Genomic DNA, 19774 nt, shown 5'->3' with positions numbered 1-19774 from the left:
AACGACAGCAACTTGTCTGTTCCCCTTCCCCCAATTCCCCAGCGCTGTTCCCATCCCCCCAATTCCCCAATAAAAATCTTAAAAAAAAAAAAAAGAAAAACGATGGATGGATAGAGCAATGGATAGAGGAAGCAAGTGTAGTTAAATGTTAACAGTGGTGTGTATATATAGGTCTTTACTGTAAAATTCTTTTACCTTTTCTGTATGTTTAAAATTATTCATAATAAAATGTTGGAAATAAAAAACGGATAATGGTGGAATACATTTGTAGTAATTGAAAATAACGTTTTTGAAGAACATTTAAAGATATTAAGCATGATTATGTAAAATAAAATGTAAGAAAAAAAATCCTAACTCATAGAACAAAAAGCTTTACATAGGAACCACCCAATACATTTGGCTTTGAAATACATAAGATCTTTTTAGCAGACTTACTTTCCGAACTACAACTTTATTACAATCAGTGTGTAATCCCTAAGGATAAACCAAATGGAAAGAAAGGAAAAATGGTTAAGACTGAAACATGGGAGAAGCAAAAAGATCTGGTGTTTTGAAACTGCTGTGTGTAAGTTGGTGCGTGAACAGCTTAGTGACGGAGTATCATCCTACTTGTGGAGTGATGCTTTTGTTTCCACAGTTGTGGTACCCATTCACATGCCCATGGGCACTGGTGAGAGCTCCGGATGCTCCAATTCCTGGCCCACTTTCACTTTTTTCCCATTTTGGCCATTTTCTTAGTATACTTTGCTTTTCTTCTGTAATGTTAACTCTGAGGAATTAAAAACCTATGTGAGAGTTTCCTAAGCCTGACACGATCAACTCATTTATTCTATAACCTTGGTATTTTTATTGCATTCACCTACTTGTAAGTAATGTGACAAGAATGATGTATCCAGATGAGTTTGTTGAACCTCTGGTGGCCACTGGAACACAGCTGTAGTCCCACATGAAAACTCTGGTCTGCTTCTTGTACAGGGACACGACGAAAATATCTGTATTTATAGTCAAGTGGTTTCTGTAAAAGAAAAGATCCATGACCTATATAGTGAAACCTCACCTCACTGTTATGCGTGTGTGTATACAAATATTTATAGGAACATATTATGCAAGAGTGACACTAAAAGTAACTTTGTATCTGCATATAGTGAGTTGTCTTGGATATCAAATGAGGATGTGCATGAGTGTCTTAAAAAATGGTTAGCACTCTAAAAATATAATAAGGTTTGATTTCCTTAATCATCTCAGTTAATCATCACAATAATGCAATTACTAAATACGATTGCATTATTGTTATTTAATGGCTGAAGGAAGGTCAAACGAGTTAACCAAAGTTACACAGCAGTTTCAGATGGCAATACAAACTGTCTCCCAACTTGAAGCCTTTCCTGAAATACTTCCTTGAAGTAGTTCCTTCTACTTAAAAACACTTAGGAATTTCTAGTGAGAAAGTTATACAGTGGTGAAAGCTGCAGAAAAAGCACAGAGTACAACTGATTTTTTGCAATAACAGTAAAATAGTCAATGGAGAAACAGATGTGAAAAAAATTCATTAGAATCATACTTCTGCAAATACTGCTGCTAAAAACACAATATTAACATTACATATGGTTTCACTGTATTATATTCTGAAGAGAAAACGATTGCTCTATGTGGGATTTCCTAAACTCTTCTGTTAGATAAAACCGAAACAAGGGCCTCACAACTCCCCAGTTCTGATCTCAGGAAACTCATGGCCAAGGTCATAGTCATAGCAACTATCTCTGCCCCTCAGACTGCTGCCCCAGATTCCAGAAGCCTACCAGAGCCAGGCGGAGAAGCCAGCAACAGAAGGCCACAAGGTGATAGGACTAGGGTTCACAGAGAAACCCTGCCCTATCTTGACACATGATGCTAGAGAAGAGAGGGTGATTCAATACCAGGAAACCAACCTTCTTTCAAAGCTTATAATCATTTATAAAAGCAATGGACAAGTATTCCAACTCCCTCACAACTGACTTCTTGGGTATACATTATCGTTTTTAACCAGAATTGAAGAAAATGCACATTGAGAAAGGTTGTGAAAAAAAATTTGGCCCTCAATCTGTTAAAAGAGTTTAAAGCCCTCTAGAAGGTAATAATTCAGTGATCATATATGTTTAGATATTTTTTTTTCTTTTCCAAGAACAGGAAGAAGGAAATTATCTTATATTAGCTTATTTCCAGAAGAAACTGAAATTCTCTGTAAGAACATCTTTATGAAAGAATTATCTATTTGAGCTAATTTAGGAAGAAAGTCCCTTACGATTCAAAATGAGTCAAAAACCATATTCAGGCATGATTTTACTAGTTATTTTACAGGAATTTTGATTTACATTTTCATATGTGAAAAACCTGGACCAGAAAAAGAAGCCATTTGGAGAAAAACAAACTGATTCAATAAGAAATAACCACATTTTGGAAAATCTTCCAGCTCTCTTCAGAGATATGCTGTAAGTCAACGTACATTTTGTGTAACAGTATAAATAATGAAACAGTATCTCTTTATCCTTTCTAATCAAGAATGCTTGAATGAACAGGGTATTAAAATAAAAAGAAAACCGTTAATTCTACCGCGCATACTTACTTCTTCTTTTTTCTTAGTTATCACAGCAAATACTTTGGTCTGATTGTCTGTATCTTGTGACAAGCGATAGTGACCCAGCAGAATTGCATCAGTTCTAAAAATTAAAAAATGTACTTTAAATCGAAGTCTATTAACCAGTTATTATGTGTCTTTAAGTAATCCGGGAAGTAATGGATTATAATAGTGTTTACACAACTTGTCTGAGAAGAATCAACTGGGATGTGAGTAAACCTAGTTTCCAAGACCCCAGAGACCTGCTGAAGTACACTCTCTAGGGAGAGGCCAGGAATTGGTATTTGTCACAAATGCCCTCCCAATGATTGCTTTTTAAATCATCCAGTAGTAAATTAAGAAAGCACTGGACTACAAGTAACCATATAAAATGTGAGCTGGATAGAAAATAACAGAAAAATACTACCTGGCATTCCGAGTTCTTAAACGAGGAACGATGGACTGAGGCTCCTCGGGGGTTGTCAACATCATCACGTGGCCATCAGGAAAGAATCTTATGTACCTGTGTAAAAAGAAAAAACACCAAAAAAACCACACACACATAGAGTATAAATCATGTCCTTATTTACTGGTACCTAAACCGATTTGTATCTGTGACACCAAAATGGAAATACCATGGGCCAAAGAACTGGCAAAACATTACAACATGTCTGCCAACCTGTGAGGCCAGCAACAAAAAACTAAAGGCATTTTATTATCTTTTTTAGAGGGAACAATTGAACTTTTAGTTTCACTCACTGAATAAAAAATTAGATTAAATATTACTCTATTACAGTTCTGTATGTTTTTTCCTAAAGCACTAATTAATGTCAAATAAAAGTGGGATCTCATAATAATATACAGTGGTTAACATATCTATTGGGTTGTTGGAAAAGTCATGACACATTTTTGCAATGAAAAACAGAAAAAATACGTCGTTACTTTTCCGACAACCCAATACTTACTTCTCACCGACAGTAATATCTGATGAATAATAAGGCTGAATAAGAGCACAAGCCACTTGAAAAGGCAAGTGAATACAACTAGGGCAAAAGACAAGGAAGAGCTCTAAAACGTAAAATGATTCTTAGATTTAGAGGCTAAGAGAAATTAAACAATTTGTTGTAACCCATTGGTTCTTTGACTGCATTTTCTCTTATAAGATTGGATAAAAATACTGAGGGCCATTTTGTGGATCAATGCAAAAGCCACAGAACAGATATCCCATAACTAATGAACTAATACTTGGAGAGAGAGAATTTTTCACTCACTCAGTTTACTACAGTTGTACCTGTAATATTCCACTTGGTGCCAGGCTCTATAGAAACCATCAAGAGACTGTTCCCCTTGACGAATATATGTGGTTTTACTGATATACACTCCTATAAAAAAAAGAACATTTAAAAAAATTCAGAACAAAATAAAAATTTTAAAGAATTATAATCAAATAGCACGTTTCCAGCTTCATTTTTATTGTGGTTTCAGTACTTAGGTCTGGTAAGAAAACTAAGAGTGTGTATTGATCAAAATCAGCATGAAAGATCACTATTTCTCCTGAATTCTAAAGGATTCAACTTACCATCAAAACGAACACGGGGCCTTTCTAGAAACATCTCTCTCCAGGATGTGTATGGAACAAATTTAATACAGCTTCTGCCCCAAACTTTCAAGCAGGCCAAACGCCATATTTCAGGGTCCCTAGGTAATAAAGGCACAACATCAATCCATATAAAAGGCTAAGTCCCTAGATGCAGACATAAGAAACATTCTGGCTTCCTGCCACCCTCTACTCAGCAAGTATTTGTTGAGTGGCTGCCAGGCACTGTCCTGAGTGCCACTGAAAAGACAAAGTCCCTGCTTTTTTATGTATGGGAAAGCAAATAAAAACTAGATAAACAAAGAAAGTTTCTGATAGTGTGCTCAGTGCAAAAACAAAGTGGGGTAAACAAGCAAGGACGATGGTGGTTGGGAAATAAAGTTTGTTTTCAGATACAGTGGCATGAAAGGGCCCTCTGGGCATGTGTCTATAGTGACGAGGAAGCGTATCCTGGGCAGAGAAACCACAGCAAGCGCAGGGTCCCAGGCAGGACTGTGGCTGCTGTGCTCCACAGGAACAAGAAGAGTCTTGTGGTTGCAGCAAAGCGAGCAAGGTGAAGTACAGACTACATAATGTGAGAGGTAGTCAGGGGCAGATTAAGTAGTGGTTTGCAGGTGGAAGTGGCTGTTTAAGTGAGATGGAGGCCACTGCAGGGTTGTGAGCATGACTTGGGCTTTTTTATTTTTTATATTTTTTATTTATTAAAGTAAGAGAAGGGGTCGACTGGGTAGAGCCTGCTGGAAACTACTGCATCAAATCTTTGTTTCATCACAAGTTTTACATTTTCTAACCAGGATGTAAACTGCTTCGGCCTGTAGTGGGGTTTTCTATTGAGTTCGACTTTGTCCACTGGGGTGGGGAAGGCGGTTATGTACATTTAAGTTGGAGCCTGTAGTGGATCCCATATAGATGCAAAACCTCTCCCAAGTCACAGAGCCAGACTAGGCAGAAGTAAACAGAACACTTGAAACTGGTTTGCATAGTAAATGTACAGCAAACGGAGCTATCAAGGTTTCAAAAAGTCCCAAGCTAAATTACAGTTGTTAAATCCAATTACGCTGTTACTGAACTCAGGTTCGATGCTGCTTGCCACCTTAAGAGCCCAAAAACTAGAGTGACAAGGGTTAGTGAGGAGAAAAGCGTCCTTTATTCTAGATGCTGGCAGCTAGGAAAGATGGTAGACTAATGTCTAAAAAAACCCACCTTCCACAACTTATGCTTTTAAATAATCACTCTGGGAGAGATCCGAGCTGGTGGTGGCATAGGAGGACACTGAATTCAGCCCCTCCCATGAGCAAACTCAAGTATACACAAATACGGAAACCAATCACTCCTGAGAGACAACGGAGGGCTGCATGAACAGCTGAAGAACGAAAGGAGATAGAGATTGAATAGAGAAGGCTGGGAAACTGCGGGAACTTTCTGGGCCATAGAAGCTGGTGAGCACCATTGTTTTAATTCCCCTCCACATCGACAGGGCAGGCAGGGGCTCCATTTGGGTGCTTCGGCCTACTGGCAAGATCATCCCAGTGCAGTACCAGCTACACTGCTGGGCCTTTGCCGCGGAACAAAGGGAACAAGCAGGAACAGCAGGGCATCGCCTCCCACACAGGGAGCCACTCTAGTCTCATAAGCCCGTCCTCCAGGCTCTGGAAGTGCCAACCCAGTTCCAACCAGCTTCCCAAAACTACCAGGCACATAAAGCCTACAGAGATCATTTTACACAAAGCGACTTTCTGTACAAGAAACAAGAGAGAAATTATAGAGAAAGCTGGGGAGCAGGACCTCTCTGGAGACTGGGAATTCTCCAGAGTCAGAGGTATGGGTGAGTGCCATTGTTTACGTCTCCCTCCACTTCCACAGGATGGGTGGGGGCTCTATCCAGGTGATCTGGCCTACCAACAAGTTTGCTGCAGCACGTTCTTAGACACATCGCCCAAGCCCATTTTGTCCCTGAATAAAAGGAGCAGGCAGGATCAACAGGGCATTACTACACGCACCTGGCCTCCCGACCCGAGCTCGTCTGACTCGGTAGGCCAGTGTCCTGTCCAGGCCCCTGCTTAGCTCCTACTGGCCTGCCAAAGACACCCGGCACATACAGCCTACACGGAGGTCACTTCTACTTAAGGCCACTTTTTCAAGACTGGAAGAAATAGCCATTTTGTCTCATTCATATAAACAAACATGGAAAGGCAAACAAAATGAAAAAATAATATCTCTCCAATGAAGGAACAAGAAAAATCCCCAAAGGAAAACCCTCAGGAAATGAAGATAAATAATTTGCCTAATAAGGAATTCAGAGAAATGGTCGTAAGGATGCTCACCAAATTTGAGAATAGAATAGAGGAACTTAAGGAGAATTTCAACAGTTAGAAAGTATAACAAAGAAGCAGGCAGACCTGAAGAATACAATAAATGAAATGAAAAATACATTGGAAGAAATCTAACAACAGATTAACTAATTAAGAACAGATCAGTGACGTGGAAGACAGATGTAGAAATCAACAAATCACGACAGCAAAAAAAAAAAAAAAAATTTTTAAAAAAACCTAAGGAACCTCCTGGGATAACATCAAGTCCTCAAACATTCACATTATAGAGATCCCAGGAGAAAAAAAGAGAAAGGAACAGAAACTTTCAAGAAATAATGGCTGTGAACTTTCCTAACCTGGGAAAGGAAACAGGCATCTAGGTTCAGTAAGCACAGAGTTTCAAACAAGATGAGCCCAAAGAGATTCACACCGAGACAGACCGTATTTAAAATGGCAAAAGTTAAAGATAAAAACATAGCCTTGAAGGAAGCAAGAGTAAAATGAATTACATACAAAGGAAACCACATAAGGCTATCAGCTGATTTCACAGCAGCAACTTTACAGGCCAGAAGGGAACAGAAGGACATCCTTTAAAATGCTGAAAGGAACCTAGAATAAGTTACCCAGCAAGGTTATCATTCAGATTTGAAGGAGAGATAAAGAGATTCCCAGACAAGGAAAAACTAAAGGAGTTCAAAATCGTTAAACCAGCTCTACAAGAAATGTTAGAGCCTTCATTAAGCAGAAAAGGAAAGGACATAACCAGAAATAAGTAATAGGAGAAAGAAAAAAAATCCAACAGGTAAAGCCAAAATTTTAAAAAATACAGCAAATCAAACATTTAAAAAGCTACTACAAAGGTCAAAAGAAAAGAAGTATCAAACTCAACTCAAATTACAATAAGTAGTTAAGAGACACAAAACACAAAAAGATCTAAAATGGGCCATCAATAACATAAACATGGAGGGGAGAAATAACTATGTAGTCTTTATAGAAAATATTTGAACTTAAATGCTTATCTGCTTATCAGCTTAAAATAGACTGCTATAGATATAGAATAATGTACATAAACCTCATGGTAACCAAGCCAAAACCTACAAAAGATATACAAAGAATAAAGGGAAAGGAATCCAAACAAAATGGCAATAAATACACACTTATCAATAATTACTATAAATGTAAATGGATTAAATGTTCCAATAAAAAAACACAGACTGAATGGATTAAAAACATGACCCATCTATATGTTGCTTACAAGGTACTCACTTCAAATTGAAAGACATATAAAGACAGAAAGTGAAGAAATGGAAAAACATATTTCATGCAAATAAAAATTAAAAAAAGCTGGAGTAGCAATACTTATATCAGACAAAACAGATTTTAAAACAAACAATAATAAAAGTAAAATAAGACAAAGGACACATCACATAATGATAAAGGGGTTAATCTAAGAAGAGGACATAGCAATTGTAAATATCTCACATCCATCATAGGAACACCTAAATATGTAAAGCAATTATTAATGGACATAAAAGGAGAAACACATATAATACAATAATAGGGGATTTTAATACCACACTCACATCAATGGATAGACAGATCATCCATACAGAAAATGAATAAGCAAATAATGGCCTTAAATGTCACATTAGTGCAGATCAACTGAACAGACATTTACAGAACATTTCATCCAAAAATGGCAGAATACATATGTTTTCAATTGCACATGGAACATTCTCCGGGATAGACTGCAAAACATTCCTCAACAAATTCAAGAAGACTGAAGTCATATCAAGCATATTTTCTGACCACAATGGCCTGAAACAAGATATCAGCTACAGGAAGAAAAAGGGAAAAAACACAAATACATGGAGACTAAATACCAAGGTACTAAACAACCAATGGATCAAAGAGGAAATAAAAAACAACCCTGAGATACATGAAAACACTACTTTTCAAAATTTATGGGATGCAACAAACGCAGTTATAAAAGGAAAGTTCATACTGAACAGGCCTACCTCAAGAAGTAGGAAAAAATCCCAAAAAGGCATTCAAATTGGAATGGAAGAAGTAAAACGGTCACTACTTACAGATGACATGATACTATATATATAACCCTACAAAGTCCACCAAAAAACTACTACAACTAATAAATGAGTTCAGTAAAGTTGTAGGATACAAAATCAATATACAGAAATCTGTTGCGTTTCTATACACCAAAACCAAAAGATCAGAAATAGAAATTAAGGAAAAAAACCTCATTTACCACTACACTGAAAAAATTAGAATACCCAGGAATACATTTAACCAAAGAGGTGAAAGATCTGTTCTCTGGAAACTATAAGACAATGAAGAACAAAATTGAAGAGGACACAAGTGAAAAAATATACTGTGCTCATGGATTAGAAAGATTAATATCATTAAAATGACCATACTACCCAAAGCGATCTACAGATTCCATGCAATCTCTATGAAAATACCAATGGCATTCTTCTCAGAACTAGAAGAAATAACTCTAAAATTTATATGGAATCACAAAAGACCACAAATGGCCACAGCAATCTTGAAAAAGAACAACAAAGTGGGAGGTACACACTCCCTGATTTCAAGCTATACTACAAAGTTATAATAATCAAGACGTATGGTACTGGCACAAAAACAGACACATAGATCAATGGAACAGAATAGAAAGCCCAGAAATAAACCCTCACTTATATGGTCAATTAATCTACAACAGAGGCAAGAATATACAATGGAGAAATGCAGTCTCTTCAAGAAGTGGTGTTGGGAAAGCTGGATACATGAAAAAAAACCTACACTGGACCACTCTCTCACACCACATACAAAAATAAACTCAAAATAGATTAAAGACTTAAATGTAAGACCTGAAGCCATAATACTCTTAGAAGAAAACATAGGTAGTAAACTCTTTGTCATTGCTCTTAGCAGTATATTTTTGGATATGTCTCCTCAGGCAAGGGCAACAAAAGCAAAAATAAACAAATAGGACTACATCAAACTAAAAAGTTTTTGCATATCGAAGGAAACCATCAACAAAAAGACAACTTACTGAATGGGAGAAAATATTTGTCAATGATACACCCTATACGGGGTTAATATCCAAAATATATAAGGAACTCATACAACTTAACATCAAAAAACCACAAACAATCCAATTTAAAAAATGGGCAGCAGACCTAAGTAAACATTTCTCCCAAGAGGATATACAGATGCCAACAGACCTATGTAAAGATGCTCAACATCACTAATCATCGGGGAAATGCAAATTAAAACCACAATGAGATAACACCTCACACCTGTCAGAATGGCTATCATCAATCAACCAACAAATAACAAGGGCTGGCGAAGCTATGGAGAAAAGGGAACCCTCGTATCGTACACTGTTGGTTTGACTGTGCATTAGTACAGCCAGTATGCAACAGTATGGAAATTCCTCAAAAAATTAAAAATTGAACTGCCATATGATGCAGCAATTCTGAAAATTCTGGGTATTTTTCCAAACAAAACAAAAACACTAATTCGAAAAGATATATGCACCCTTATGTTCAGTGCAGCATTACCAATAATGCTCAAGATATGAAAGCAACCTAGATGTCCAGCAATAGATGAATGGATAAAGAAGAAGAAGTGGTATGTATGTATGTGTACACGTACACACACACACACACACACACACACACACACACACACACACACACAGATATTCAGAAATTAAAAAAGAATGAAAACTTGCCATTTGCGACAATGTGGATGCACACAGAGAGTTATTATGTTAAGTAAAATGGACAGAAAAAGACAAATACCATATGATTTCACTTCTAGTATGTGGAATCTAAAAAACCAGAACAAATGAATAAACAAAACAAACTAGAAACAGACCCGATATAGAAAACAAGATGATGGTTGCCAAAGGTAGGGAGTGAGAAGGTGGGAAAAAAAGAAGGCAAAAAAAGATCACTCTGGTAGTTTATGGAAAATTTGCTTCAGGTGTTAAGACTGGCAGCAGGGAGACCATGCAGAAAGCTACTGCCATAATCCAGACCAGGCATAACAGTGGCTGAACCAGAATGGTACTTTGGAGGAGTAAGTAAAGTGGTCAGATTGTATGGATACATTTTGAAGGTAGCACCAATAAGACTTTGTTATGGGATTAGTGCAAAAAGCGAAGTAAAAGATGTATTGACTATTCACATGACTCGGATACAGCTAAAAATATTTTTAACTACACCTATAACTTAAATATTATTTTAAATACATAAAAACTACTTATATTGGAGCCAGACTGCAAAGAGATCCCCCCAAACTTACGTTGCAATGTGTATTTAAAATTGTTTTACCAATTAGTACTTTTATTTCATAACATAAATTTTGATCCCTGAAAATGTTTTCTTAATCAATTCCCTCTTTGTTTTCTCATATATAAATAAAAGTTAATGGAGTAACAGTGCTAGAGACCCCAATTTTAAAAGGTTGGTGGCAATCCATTAGTTGCTTATCAGGTACTTATTAAATAGAATAGTACATAGAATCACTGAAAAACAAAGGCTACAAGCAATTCAAAGGCTTACCCAAAATATGAGACTCCAAATGAATTCAGGTTTTTAAAAAAATAATGCATCTGAATTTTAAGAACTAAAGTTATAAAAAAATTCTGGATGCTAAGGACTAAGTCTATATTTTTACATAAGATGCCCATGAAAGACTACTAGTCTCAAATGATGTTATACTAAACTATGAGGATTATTCCTCACATAGCATGATTTTTAAAGTATAGGATAACTTTTAATGGGCCAAAAGAAAATTCTAGTGTAATCAAAATTTAAATCATTACCACTTAATGGGTTTAGAGTTACTGTGAAAATGACTTGAGTATTATTTTAAGCATCATTTTTTTTCCAAATCAGCTAAACTAGCATGCAAACTAAAACTACCCTATGGAAGTAATATGTGTGACTGTACCTGTTCTACGTATTATTCGATACCCTGGAAACCTAGTGCACTCTAGCCTTTAAGTGCTAAGTAGTTTGAGAAAATCACATATGTACCTCTTAGCAAAACTGTTCATTCTAGCCTTTTACCCAGAACACCCATCAAGTTCTTTTATCAAAATTGACAAAAGACTATAATCCCTTTTCTCACCACTGCCTGAGTTGTTTTAAAAAACAAGTACCTGGCACAGATATAGAATCCTCTGCACACCTGCGACAACTGCTCTAATGATCTGAGGTCCAAATCACTGGACACCACCCATCGGAAGATGTACATCAGGACTTCCATTGGCAGCACTGCAAAAGAAAATCATCCTTTCAGGGATTCTCCCATATGTCATTCTACTGTCACTGCTGCAGGTATCTTTATTTATTCCTAGAAACTGATAAATCACACCTTCAGTATTGCTCAGATGTAAAGCATGAGTGTATTTAACTACCCAAAGGTAATAATGGTTCCTAACTAACATCAACACACAAATAGCTTTGTTTTTCCAGTATAGAATAGATCTGAAGCTACTTTTTTAAAGCATCCCTTTCCCTTGGAAGATTTTGCCACCACGGAATATTAAAATAAGTGTTAGGAAAACAGTCTACGGGTATGTGTGATCCGTATTACATTTAACAGTAAAAAGCTATTTTCATCTTCTTGAAAATTTTCAATTGTCCTCCTCTGAAAAGTCCCATAACTAACAACTTAACATATGAGAAGAGAAAACATTCATTTTTAAACATTCAGCCTATATTCAGCCCATCTCAGGACTACTGTCCAACTTGGCTAAAACCTGATGTTACCAGTAGTCCTCTAATTTTCTTAGGACCACCCCAACAACTCAGATACCACCCTCTTAGATCTTCACTGAAAAAAGTGTGGCATCCTTGAACAACTGGACTACAAATTCTGCTCTATGTCAGCCTTTGAAAAAACTTATTACTATACACAAACAGTAATTATAACTAGATCTCCAACCATACTTTGAAATAGTGCAATTTTCTGGCAAGTTATCTGACCTTTTAAGTTTGGAAAACTAAAATCTGAGGTGAAAGTCTTTCTCATGGAGTCATAACAAGCACAAATTCACACCTGATATGTGAGTCTGACTGCTCTCAAGTTCAGGTTGACACAATTTGAGCAGAGACTCCTGAAATGTGAGCTGCTGCTGGAAGTAGGACAAGAGATCTGCCATCTTGCTATCATCATCATCATTATCTTCAATGCTGAAAAAAGAAGGGAGGTGAATAAACTAAGTGCCTCAGTCTATAAACATAAAGCTTAGAAACTGATTTTTCTTAGTATTTTCAAACCTTCTTTTGAAAAAGTCATCTAAAAGCAAACTTCTTCCTTTTTTCTTTGATGTGGTAAAAGTTTATCCTGCCTTGCAAAGGAGTACCATACAAAGTCTTTTGAAGAAAAAAGCTTCAGCAATTTTAATTCCCACCCAGAAAGAATTAGAATTTTTGGGATACAGGTGTTGAGATTTAATTCATTTTATTGTAGAGATTTCATGTGTTAGTGAAAAAGATAATTTCAAGTGATTTTTTAAATCTTGTGTAAATATATTCTTTTAAGTGACCATAATCCACCCTAATTGGATAAAAATCAAATACACAGATGTCATCTGAGGTACTTACTTACCAAGGGTTTTCTAACAGATGTGCCTTATCACCCTTCCTTTAGAGATGTTAAGTGTGTAATTTAAAAAATCTTAGCAGGGTTCACATATCATCTACCAAAATAAACAAATGTGTACTTAAATAGTTCTTAGAAAAATATTTAGCTTTCCATTTTTGCTGAAAGCAACCTTAAAAATGATCAGACTTACAAAAAGTCTTGGATGAGGATGAGGTTAGAAAACTGTGTTGTTGAGGCTAGATAGACTCAAGGGCACTAATGTTTTACAGAAGGCAAAAAAAAAACAGCAAAGAGACAGACTTTTAGAGCTCATTAGATCTGATAAGAGAAAGAAACGATTGTATACTTAAGGAACTTTCATAGCATCAGGTTTGTATAAAGGGACTGCAGAGAAGAGAAACGTTTCTTTAATGTTTTAATACAAACCTTCTTACAGCACTTGGAGTCTATTTATAAACCTGGAGAAAACCTGGGTCCAAATGGCTCTACCCAAATTTATAAACGGCTTAGAAAAAGCCCAAATGATTCCTTTTGAGTATGAAGTACTTCACACTGTTAAATCTAATTTGGTGAACATTATTAGCCCAAAACTTCAAACACGCAATTAATACTGACTTCACTGGGATGTTTTCAATATGACTTACTCAAAGCTCAAGTGTTAATACTACAAGCAGTTAACAAACACCGGCAATAAACATAAGCCATCGATAAAGATAACTTCTTAATTATTTCATGACAGAGGTAATAATGTAATATAGTAGATAATATATCTCATTACCAAAACTCTATTTTTCTATGTATTGCTCATTTAAACCTGACATTATCTCATTAATACAGGCTCCTTTCCCTTCTAATATCAGCAAATTGAGCTTTTGGGGATAAAGGGATTAAGCCAAAAAAATTTTATAACTGTTTTGCAAACAGCTTCAAAGGTACTGACTTAAAAATATGTTCTCTTGATCTGTGTCCATATAAAACCATCAATGCTACGTCATGACTTTGACTCAAGTAGCATCTATACAATGAAATATGATTTCTTTTAGGAGTGCTTCTATCTTGCACTTGTGCTCTTAAACCAAGGTCAGTCTTAATTCTAGTCTACCTACATACCTTCAGAGAATAATAAATGTCTTGTTATAATTCAGTATTTTCCTAATAAACTGAAAAGCCTTTTTTTTTTTAAAGAAAAAAATGTAGAGTTTCAAACATATACAAAAGGAGAAAGGCTAGTATAATGAAATTCCATAGTTCCCATAACCCAATTTCAACCATTATTAACATTTTTTAACTTTGGCTCAATTACATTTTAATAGTTTTGACTTTAAATAGGTTTCAGAAAGTTGAAATAGGCCCTTTAATTTACTCTTTTCAGTAATCCCTGCTTTTATAAAATAATTCTTTCATCACCTTATTTTTGTTATGTCTTTTAAAATGTGCATTTCTATATTTTAATCTTAAAATTTCCCTAATTAAAAAATTTCTACAACTTTACAAACAAATCTGTATGCTAAAGATTATATAACTTAACAGAATTAGCACCATCATCTTAACATGTTAAAAGTCAACAGGGAAAAGATGCTTAACTTTAACAAACTATGTATTACTGTCTATCAAATTATATACGCACTAGCTGTTTCCAACGCCATCACCATCTGGAGACCGGGTATAAGTAATCTTGAACTCTATATCAGGTACAAGTTGCATAGCCCTACGATAAAACTTGATGGCTAAAAGAAGAAATAAAGCTAAATTAGCTATGACCACACATTTTTGTCATTTCCTTAGCCTTAACTGTGGTTTAATTTGGTAACTTTCTTTACAAACAGTCAAATCCCCTTTTTCTACATGCAACAGTAGTTCAGTGAACAAACTTACTTCCAAACCTTACTAGTCTGAAATAATTTTTCTTTTTCCTAAAGCTAACTTGTTATAGAAACTTGAGATGTTGCATTTACTCTTGTCTTTTAGCCCTTCCCATCTTTTGACTCAGCCTCTTATGTATTGTCAAAAGTGATCATATGTGGTTGTTTTTCTTTGAACTTTGAAAATGCAATTGCTGTAGCCCCAACAAAAACACTTTTAAGCAAGCTTTTCTTTCTAGGACGCAGAGTTAAGGAAAATCAAATGCTTCCTAATGGGTGGAATAAAGAGAAGAGTTTTTCGGAATTTATTCTTCAAATGCAACTTCCTTTAGTCCAGCTCCCTCTTATTTAACTGAATAACCTTTAAAACCTATTTGTTTTTAAGTAAATCTCCTGGCCAGGGAACTTAGAGTTACAATATTTAATAATGTCTTCCATGGAGATATACCAATAGAACTTGGGGCTGTAAAGGCCAACTAGTTCTTTTTCTCTTAGATGAAATCTATTCAATTCAATATGTTCTGCCATGTTCTTTTACTCTGGGTGAATTACTGGATACTAAATGGAGAAGGGAATCTCACAAAGTAATGAAGATTATGGAGGGACATTAATTGGACCCTTTTAATGTCTCGGAATAAAAATATCACTAGGAGAAATTTGCCAATTCATTAATTCTGAAATGTTATTTTGGGGGCATTTTCAAGTAATCCAAGCACAAGTGTCTTTCCCATGCTCCAATTGTCAACTTTACTATCACAAAATTAAAGCCCGGTTACAAACCCAAAACAGTAAAGAGCCCCATCACTTTGTTTACTTATGGGTTTCTATTAGTTAAGTAAAACAAACAATTAAAGTTAAAGGGTATTCTTTTGTATATAATGCAAATGAGAACTGAGAAAACGTGTATATTTCTCAATCTATCTTTAATATTCCCTTTCCCTGAAGTAATTTCACCTATAAAAGGAGCATATCCTATTTTTAAATGAGTGACAATATTTTTAAGACTTTAATAATGAAGAATAAATACTAAAACCTAAATGTAGAAAACAATTATTTTACTCATCCTACCAATATGATGTTTCCCAGCAATATTTTTTAGAAAGAGACAGGTTATGCAGAAATACAGTTTTCATTTTGATTTTTTAAAAAACAATTTAGGATATAGAAAGACTGATGTTCTATACCAAATACATTCTAGTAAAAAAAATTTGGTCAGTAACAGAGTTGTTCTTTTAGAACTGTCATGACAATATAATCCCGGGCCCTGAGTTTTTACCTTCATAAAGAGCTCCATTTTGTTCTTCTTCTACTGCTTTCAGGAAGAGCTCTCGAGCCTATAAAAATAAACAGTGAAAAACAATTTTTGAAAATCGGTATTAAAAATGAGTATGGATGGCGGAAGGATAGACTTTTCAACAAGTGGTGCTAGAACAACTGGCCATCCACAGGTAAAATTATGAACCTTGACCTAAACCTTACATCTTACATAAAAATTAACTCGAACATGGACCATGGATTAAATGTAAAACTTTTGGGGGGGGAAAAAAAAAAAGAAGAAAAAAAATCTCAGGAGACCTAGGAGTAAGCAAAGAGTGCTTATTCGTACTTAACACCAAAAGCACAATCCAAAGAAGCTAATAAATTGGACCTCATCAAAATTAAAAATTTGCTCTACTAAATACCCTGTAAAGAGGATGAAAAGACAAACTATAAACTGACAAAAAGTATTTATAAGCAACATGTTCAACAAAGGACTTGTATTTAGAATACAAAAAGCACTCTCAAAATGCAACAGTAAAAACATAAGCAATCTAATTAGAAAGAGACAAACTGTTACTGCATAGAGAGGATGGGAAATAGCACATGAAAAGATATTCAGCATCATTAAATACTAGGGCAATACAAATTAAAATTACAATGAGGTATTACTACACACCTATCAAAATGTCTAAAATTAAAAAGGAATGACAACAAATGCTGATGAGGATGAGGAGACACTGAGTCACTCTTGCATGGCTGGAGGGAACATAAAATGGTACAAGCACCCAGGAAAACAGTTTGGCAGTTTCTTTTAACCAAACATGCACTTACCATACAACCTAGCAATTGCACTCTTAGGCCAGAGAAATGAAAACTTAAGTTCATGCAAAAATCTGCACAGAAATAGTCACAGCAGCTCTATTCATAATAGCCCAAACTTACAACAACCCAAATGTCCTTCAACCAGTGAATAGAATTGGGGTACATCCATAACATGCAATACTACTGAGCAATAAAAAGAAACAAACTATTCATATACACACAACAATGTTAATGGATCTCAAAGGAATTACACTCAGTGAAAAAAGCCAATCTCAAAAGGTTACATCGTGTATGATTCCACTTATACAATATTTTTGGGAATGTTAAAATTATAGACATGAAGAACAGATTAGTGGTTGCCAGTAGTGAGGAATGGCCAGCAAGGAAGGAGGGAAGAGAGAGTGTAACTATAAGGGACCCCTGTGATGGCAAAACAGTTCTGTATCTTGATTATGGTGGTGGTTACATGAAGCTACACTTGTAATAAAATTGAACAGAACTATTTATATACATGCACACAAAAAACGTGCTTGGGAAATCTGAATAAGCCCTGTGGATTGTACCAATGTCTATTTCCTAGTACAATAGCTATGCAAGATGCCACTCTCGAGGGCGGATGGGAAAAGGGTGTAGAGGACTTCCCTGTACCTCTGAATCTGTAATTATTATCAAAGTTAAAATAAAACAAAATGAATGTGGAAGTTTTCAGTTATCATGGTAATGTCAATTATTTAACGACAAATTGCTTGTAAACAAAAACTTGGATCTGATGGTGTAAAGATGACAACCTCTATGGAACAGAAGAATAATGAAAAGTAAGATGGTGTGCCGTGCCGACTTCATGTGAATAAGCACTAGGCAAGATGTGAACAGTGAGACAGCATTCAAAATTTTTTCAGTGAGCACTTTCAAAATATTCCAGAATAAGGAATTATAAATTTGTTCAAAATATAACAAAATACTGCATTTAGACCTTTGGAATCGTGTTAATATTTGAGTAATTTTTTCCCCCTTTTGGGCTTCTATAATAAATTCAGGGGCATCAATCTTTTGGAGACCAAGCGAATCTCAGGGGTCTATAAATTACCAAAGATAGTTCCATGAAGATAGCATACCTGCAGGACAGAAACCCATAAGGAGTGGTGATATCATCCAAAGTACACAGAAGTAGTAGTGAAGGATGGATAAACTGGTATACTTGTCAAAAATTGTGCAAGTACAACGTCCATAATACTTAACTTTTCTTCTTTTGCCAGTTCTTGCTTTCCTTTGATATCCCCTGCTTTCAGAAAAGAACCTCTTGCTGCTCTGCAAGATCGAGTTTCTAAATTGCTAGAGCCTACACCTGGGACAAGTTCAAACATCCACTGAGCTCGGAACATCTGGAGTTGTGCCTAAGGGGAGAAAAGTACTTTAGGACTGGTCATCGAGGAAGAGTAGCTCAACTCTGGAACAACTTGTCAATGGGTCCAACAACAATTTCCATACATACATACTTATTTTAAGACCAGAAAACAGTCTTTTAAATTACTAAGTTAATACCATTAAACAGCTATTATCTTCTAACATAATTTCTGCTTAAGACTCTGAAATCATGAAAATTTGCCTACAATAAGATTGTCTATACAGGAAAAATCTAACAGTATGGGAAAACCAAATTTTAATTAGAATAAAAAATATAAGCCATTACTTAGGGTCTGAACTTAGATGCTTTCAAACATTTGTTTACTTGGAATACATCACCTAGTAGATGTTAAGGGTACTGCTAAAAATTCTGTAAGCAAGCCCAAAGTATTTCTTTTAATAACATTCTCTTTTTCAAAAAAGGAAATATTTTTTCTAATATATAGCATTACACATTTTTTTAATACAGGAAAAGTGAAGTCCTCTGTGTAGTGGACTCTGCTGTGTGCCCAGAGCCCCTTCAGGAATAAAGCACTAACGGCCCCAGCTCTGGGGAGTCCTACTGAAAAACAGCCCTCAGATGTCAGCCCCCTTTGGCTACTGTCTCAGAAAGATCATAACTCCCTTCCCAGGTGAACCCTACCTAAAGACTGATCAATGTAAAGTGATCAGCGACTGAAAAAGCGAGGCTCTAAAAGGTTATTCCATCCTCAGAACCTCTACAGGAATAACTACAGAGGTCCATTAAGACGGCACAGTAGCTCAACTCACCCCAACTCCAGCTTTCCTGCCTTCCTCTTGAGGTGACAAACAATTCTACAGGGTGGGGGCAAAAAAAATGTATACACATGACTTATATTCATCTTTTGTTATAGGTATACATTGAGTATTACAACTTAAATACAGGTTTTTCCTTTCTGAAAATGTGTATACATTTTTCTGGCACCCTCTTATATCTTGATGATGGTGTTTGTTGATTCCAGGAGCACTGCTTAAAAAACCTCCTACATGGTACTCCCCACCTCCTAGTCTCCTTTCTGGGGAACCCAACCCAGGATGCCCCTCCTCTCAAAGAAGATCCATTGCCAACAGGATTGTGTTAGGCCTGGCTCTTTTAAAAAAGGTATATCATAGGGCCGGCCAAGTGGCACGGTGGTTAAGAACTGGCTTGGGATGCCAGAGGGCCCCAGTTTGGATCCCACATATGAGGGTCAGTGACACTGCCCTCCACAGCTAAGATGCTGAACAACAGCTCAACCTGGAGCTGGGCTGCCATGAGTCG

The 19774-nt window shown here is 36.0% G+C and overlaps 1 protein-coding gene across 2 annotated transcripts in view; it reads right to left on the bottom strand.

Annotated features, from left to right (window-relative positions):
- The window catches only part of FBXO9 (F-box protein 9), a 31847-nt gene that overhangs the window by 6947 nt on the left and 5126 nt on the right, over nt 1-19774 (bottom strand). The window contains exons 3-13 of one of the 2 annotated variants that reach the window (XM_019658760.1): nt 19264-19308; nt 18327-18482; nt 16283-16340; nt 14772-14871; nt 12596-12729; nt 11694-11808; nt 4173-4291; nt 3885-3975; nt 3021-3116; nt 2603-2696; nt 864-1015 (exon numbers count right to left, since the gene is read on the bottom strand). In XM_019658760.1, coding sequence (XP_019514305.1) covers nt 864-1015; nt 2603-2696; nt 3021-3116; nt 3885-3975; nt 4173-4291; nt 11694-11808; nt 12596-12729; nt 14772-14871; nt 16283-16340; nt 18327-18482; nt 19264-19308 — 1160 coding nt within the window. The remainder of the gene's footprint in view (nt 1-863; nt 1016-2602; nt 2697-3020; nt 3117-3884; nt 3976-4172; nt 4292-11693; nt 11809-12595; nt 12730-14771; nt 14872-16282; nt 16341-18326; nt 18483-19263; nt 19309-19774) is intronic. The other variant, XM_019658761.1, reaches the window with a different exon arrangement.

This window comes from Hipposideros armiger, unplaced genomic scaffold (assembly GCF_001890085.2).
Source record: "Hipposideros armiger isolate ML-2016 unplaced genomic scaffold, ASM189008v1 scaffold_288, whole genome shotgun sequence".
Classification (NCBI taxonomy): Eukaryota; Metazoa; Chordata; class Mammalia; order Chiroptera; family Hipposideridae; genus Hipposideros; species Hipposideros armiger.
Note: the sequence above shows the minus strand (reverse complement) of the source record. Positions and strands in the feature narration are given on the sequence as shown.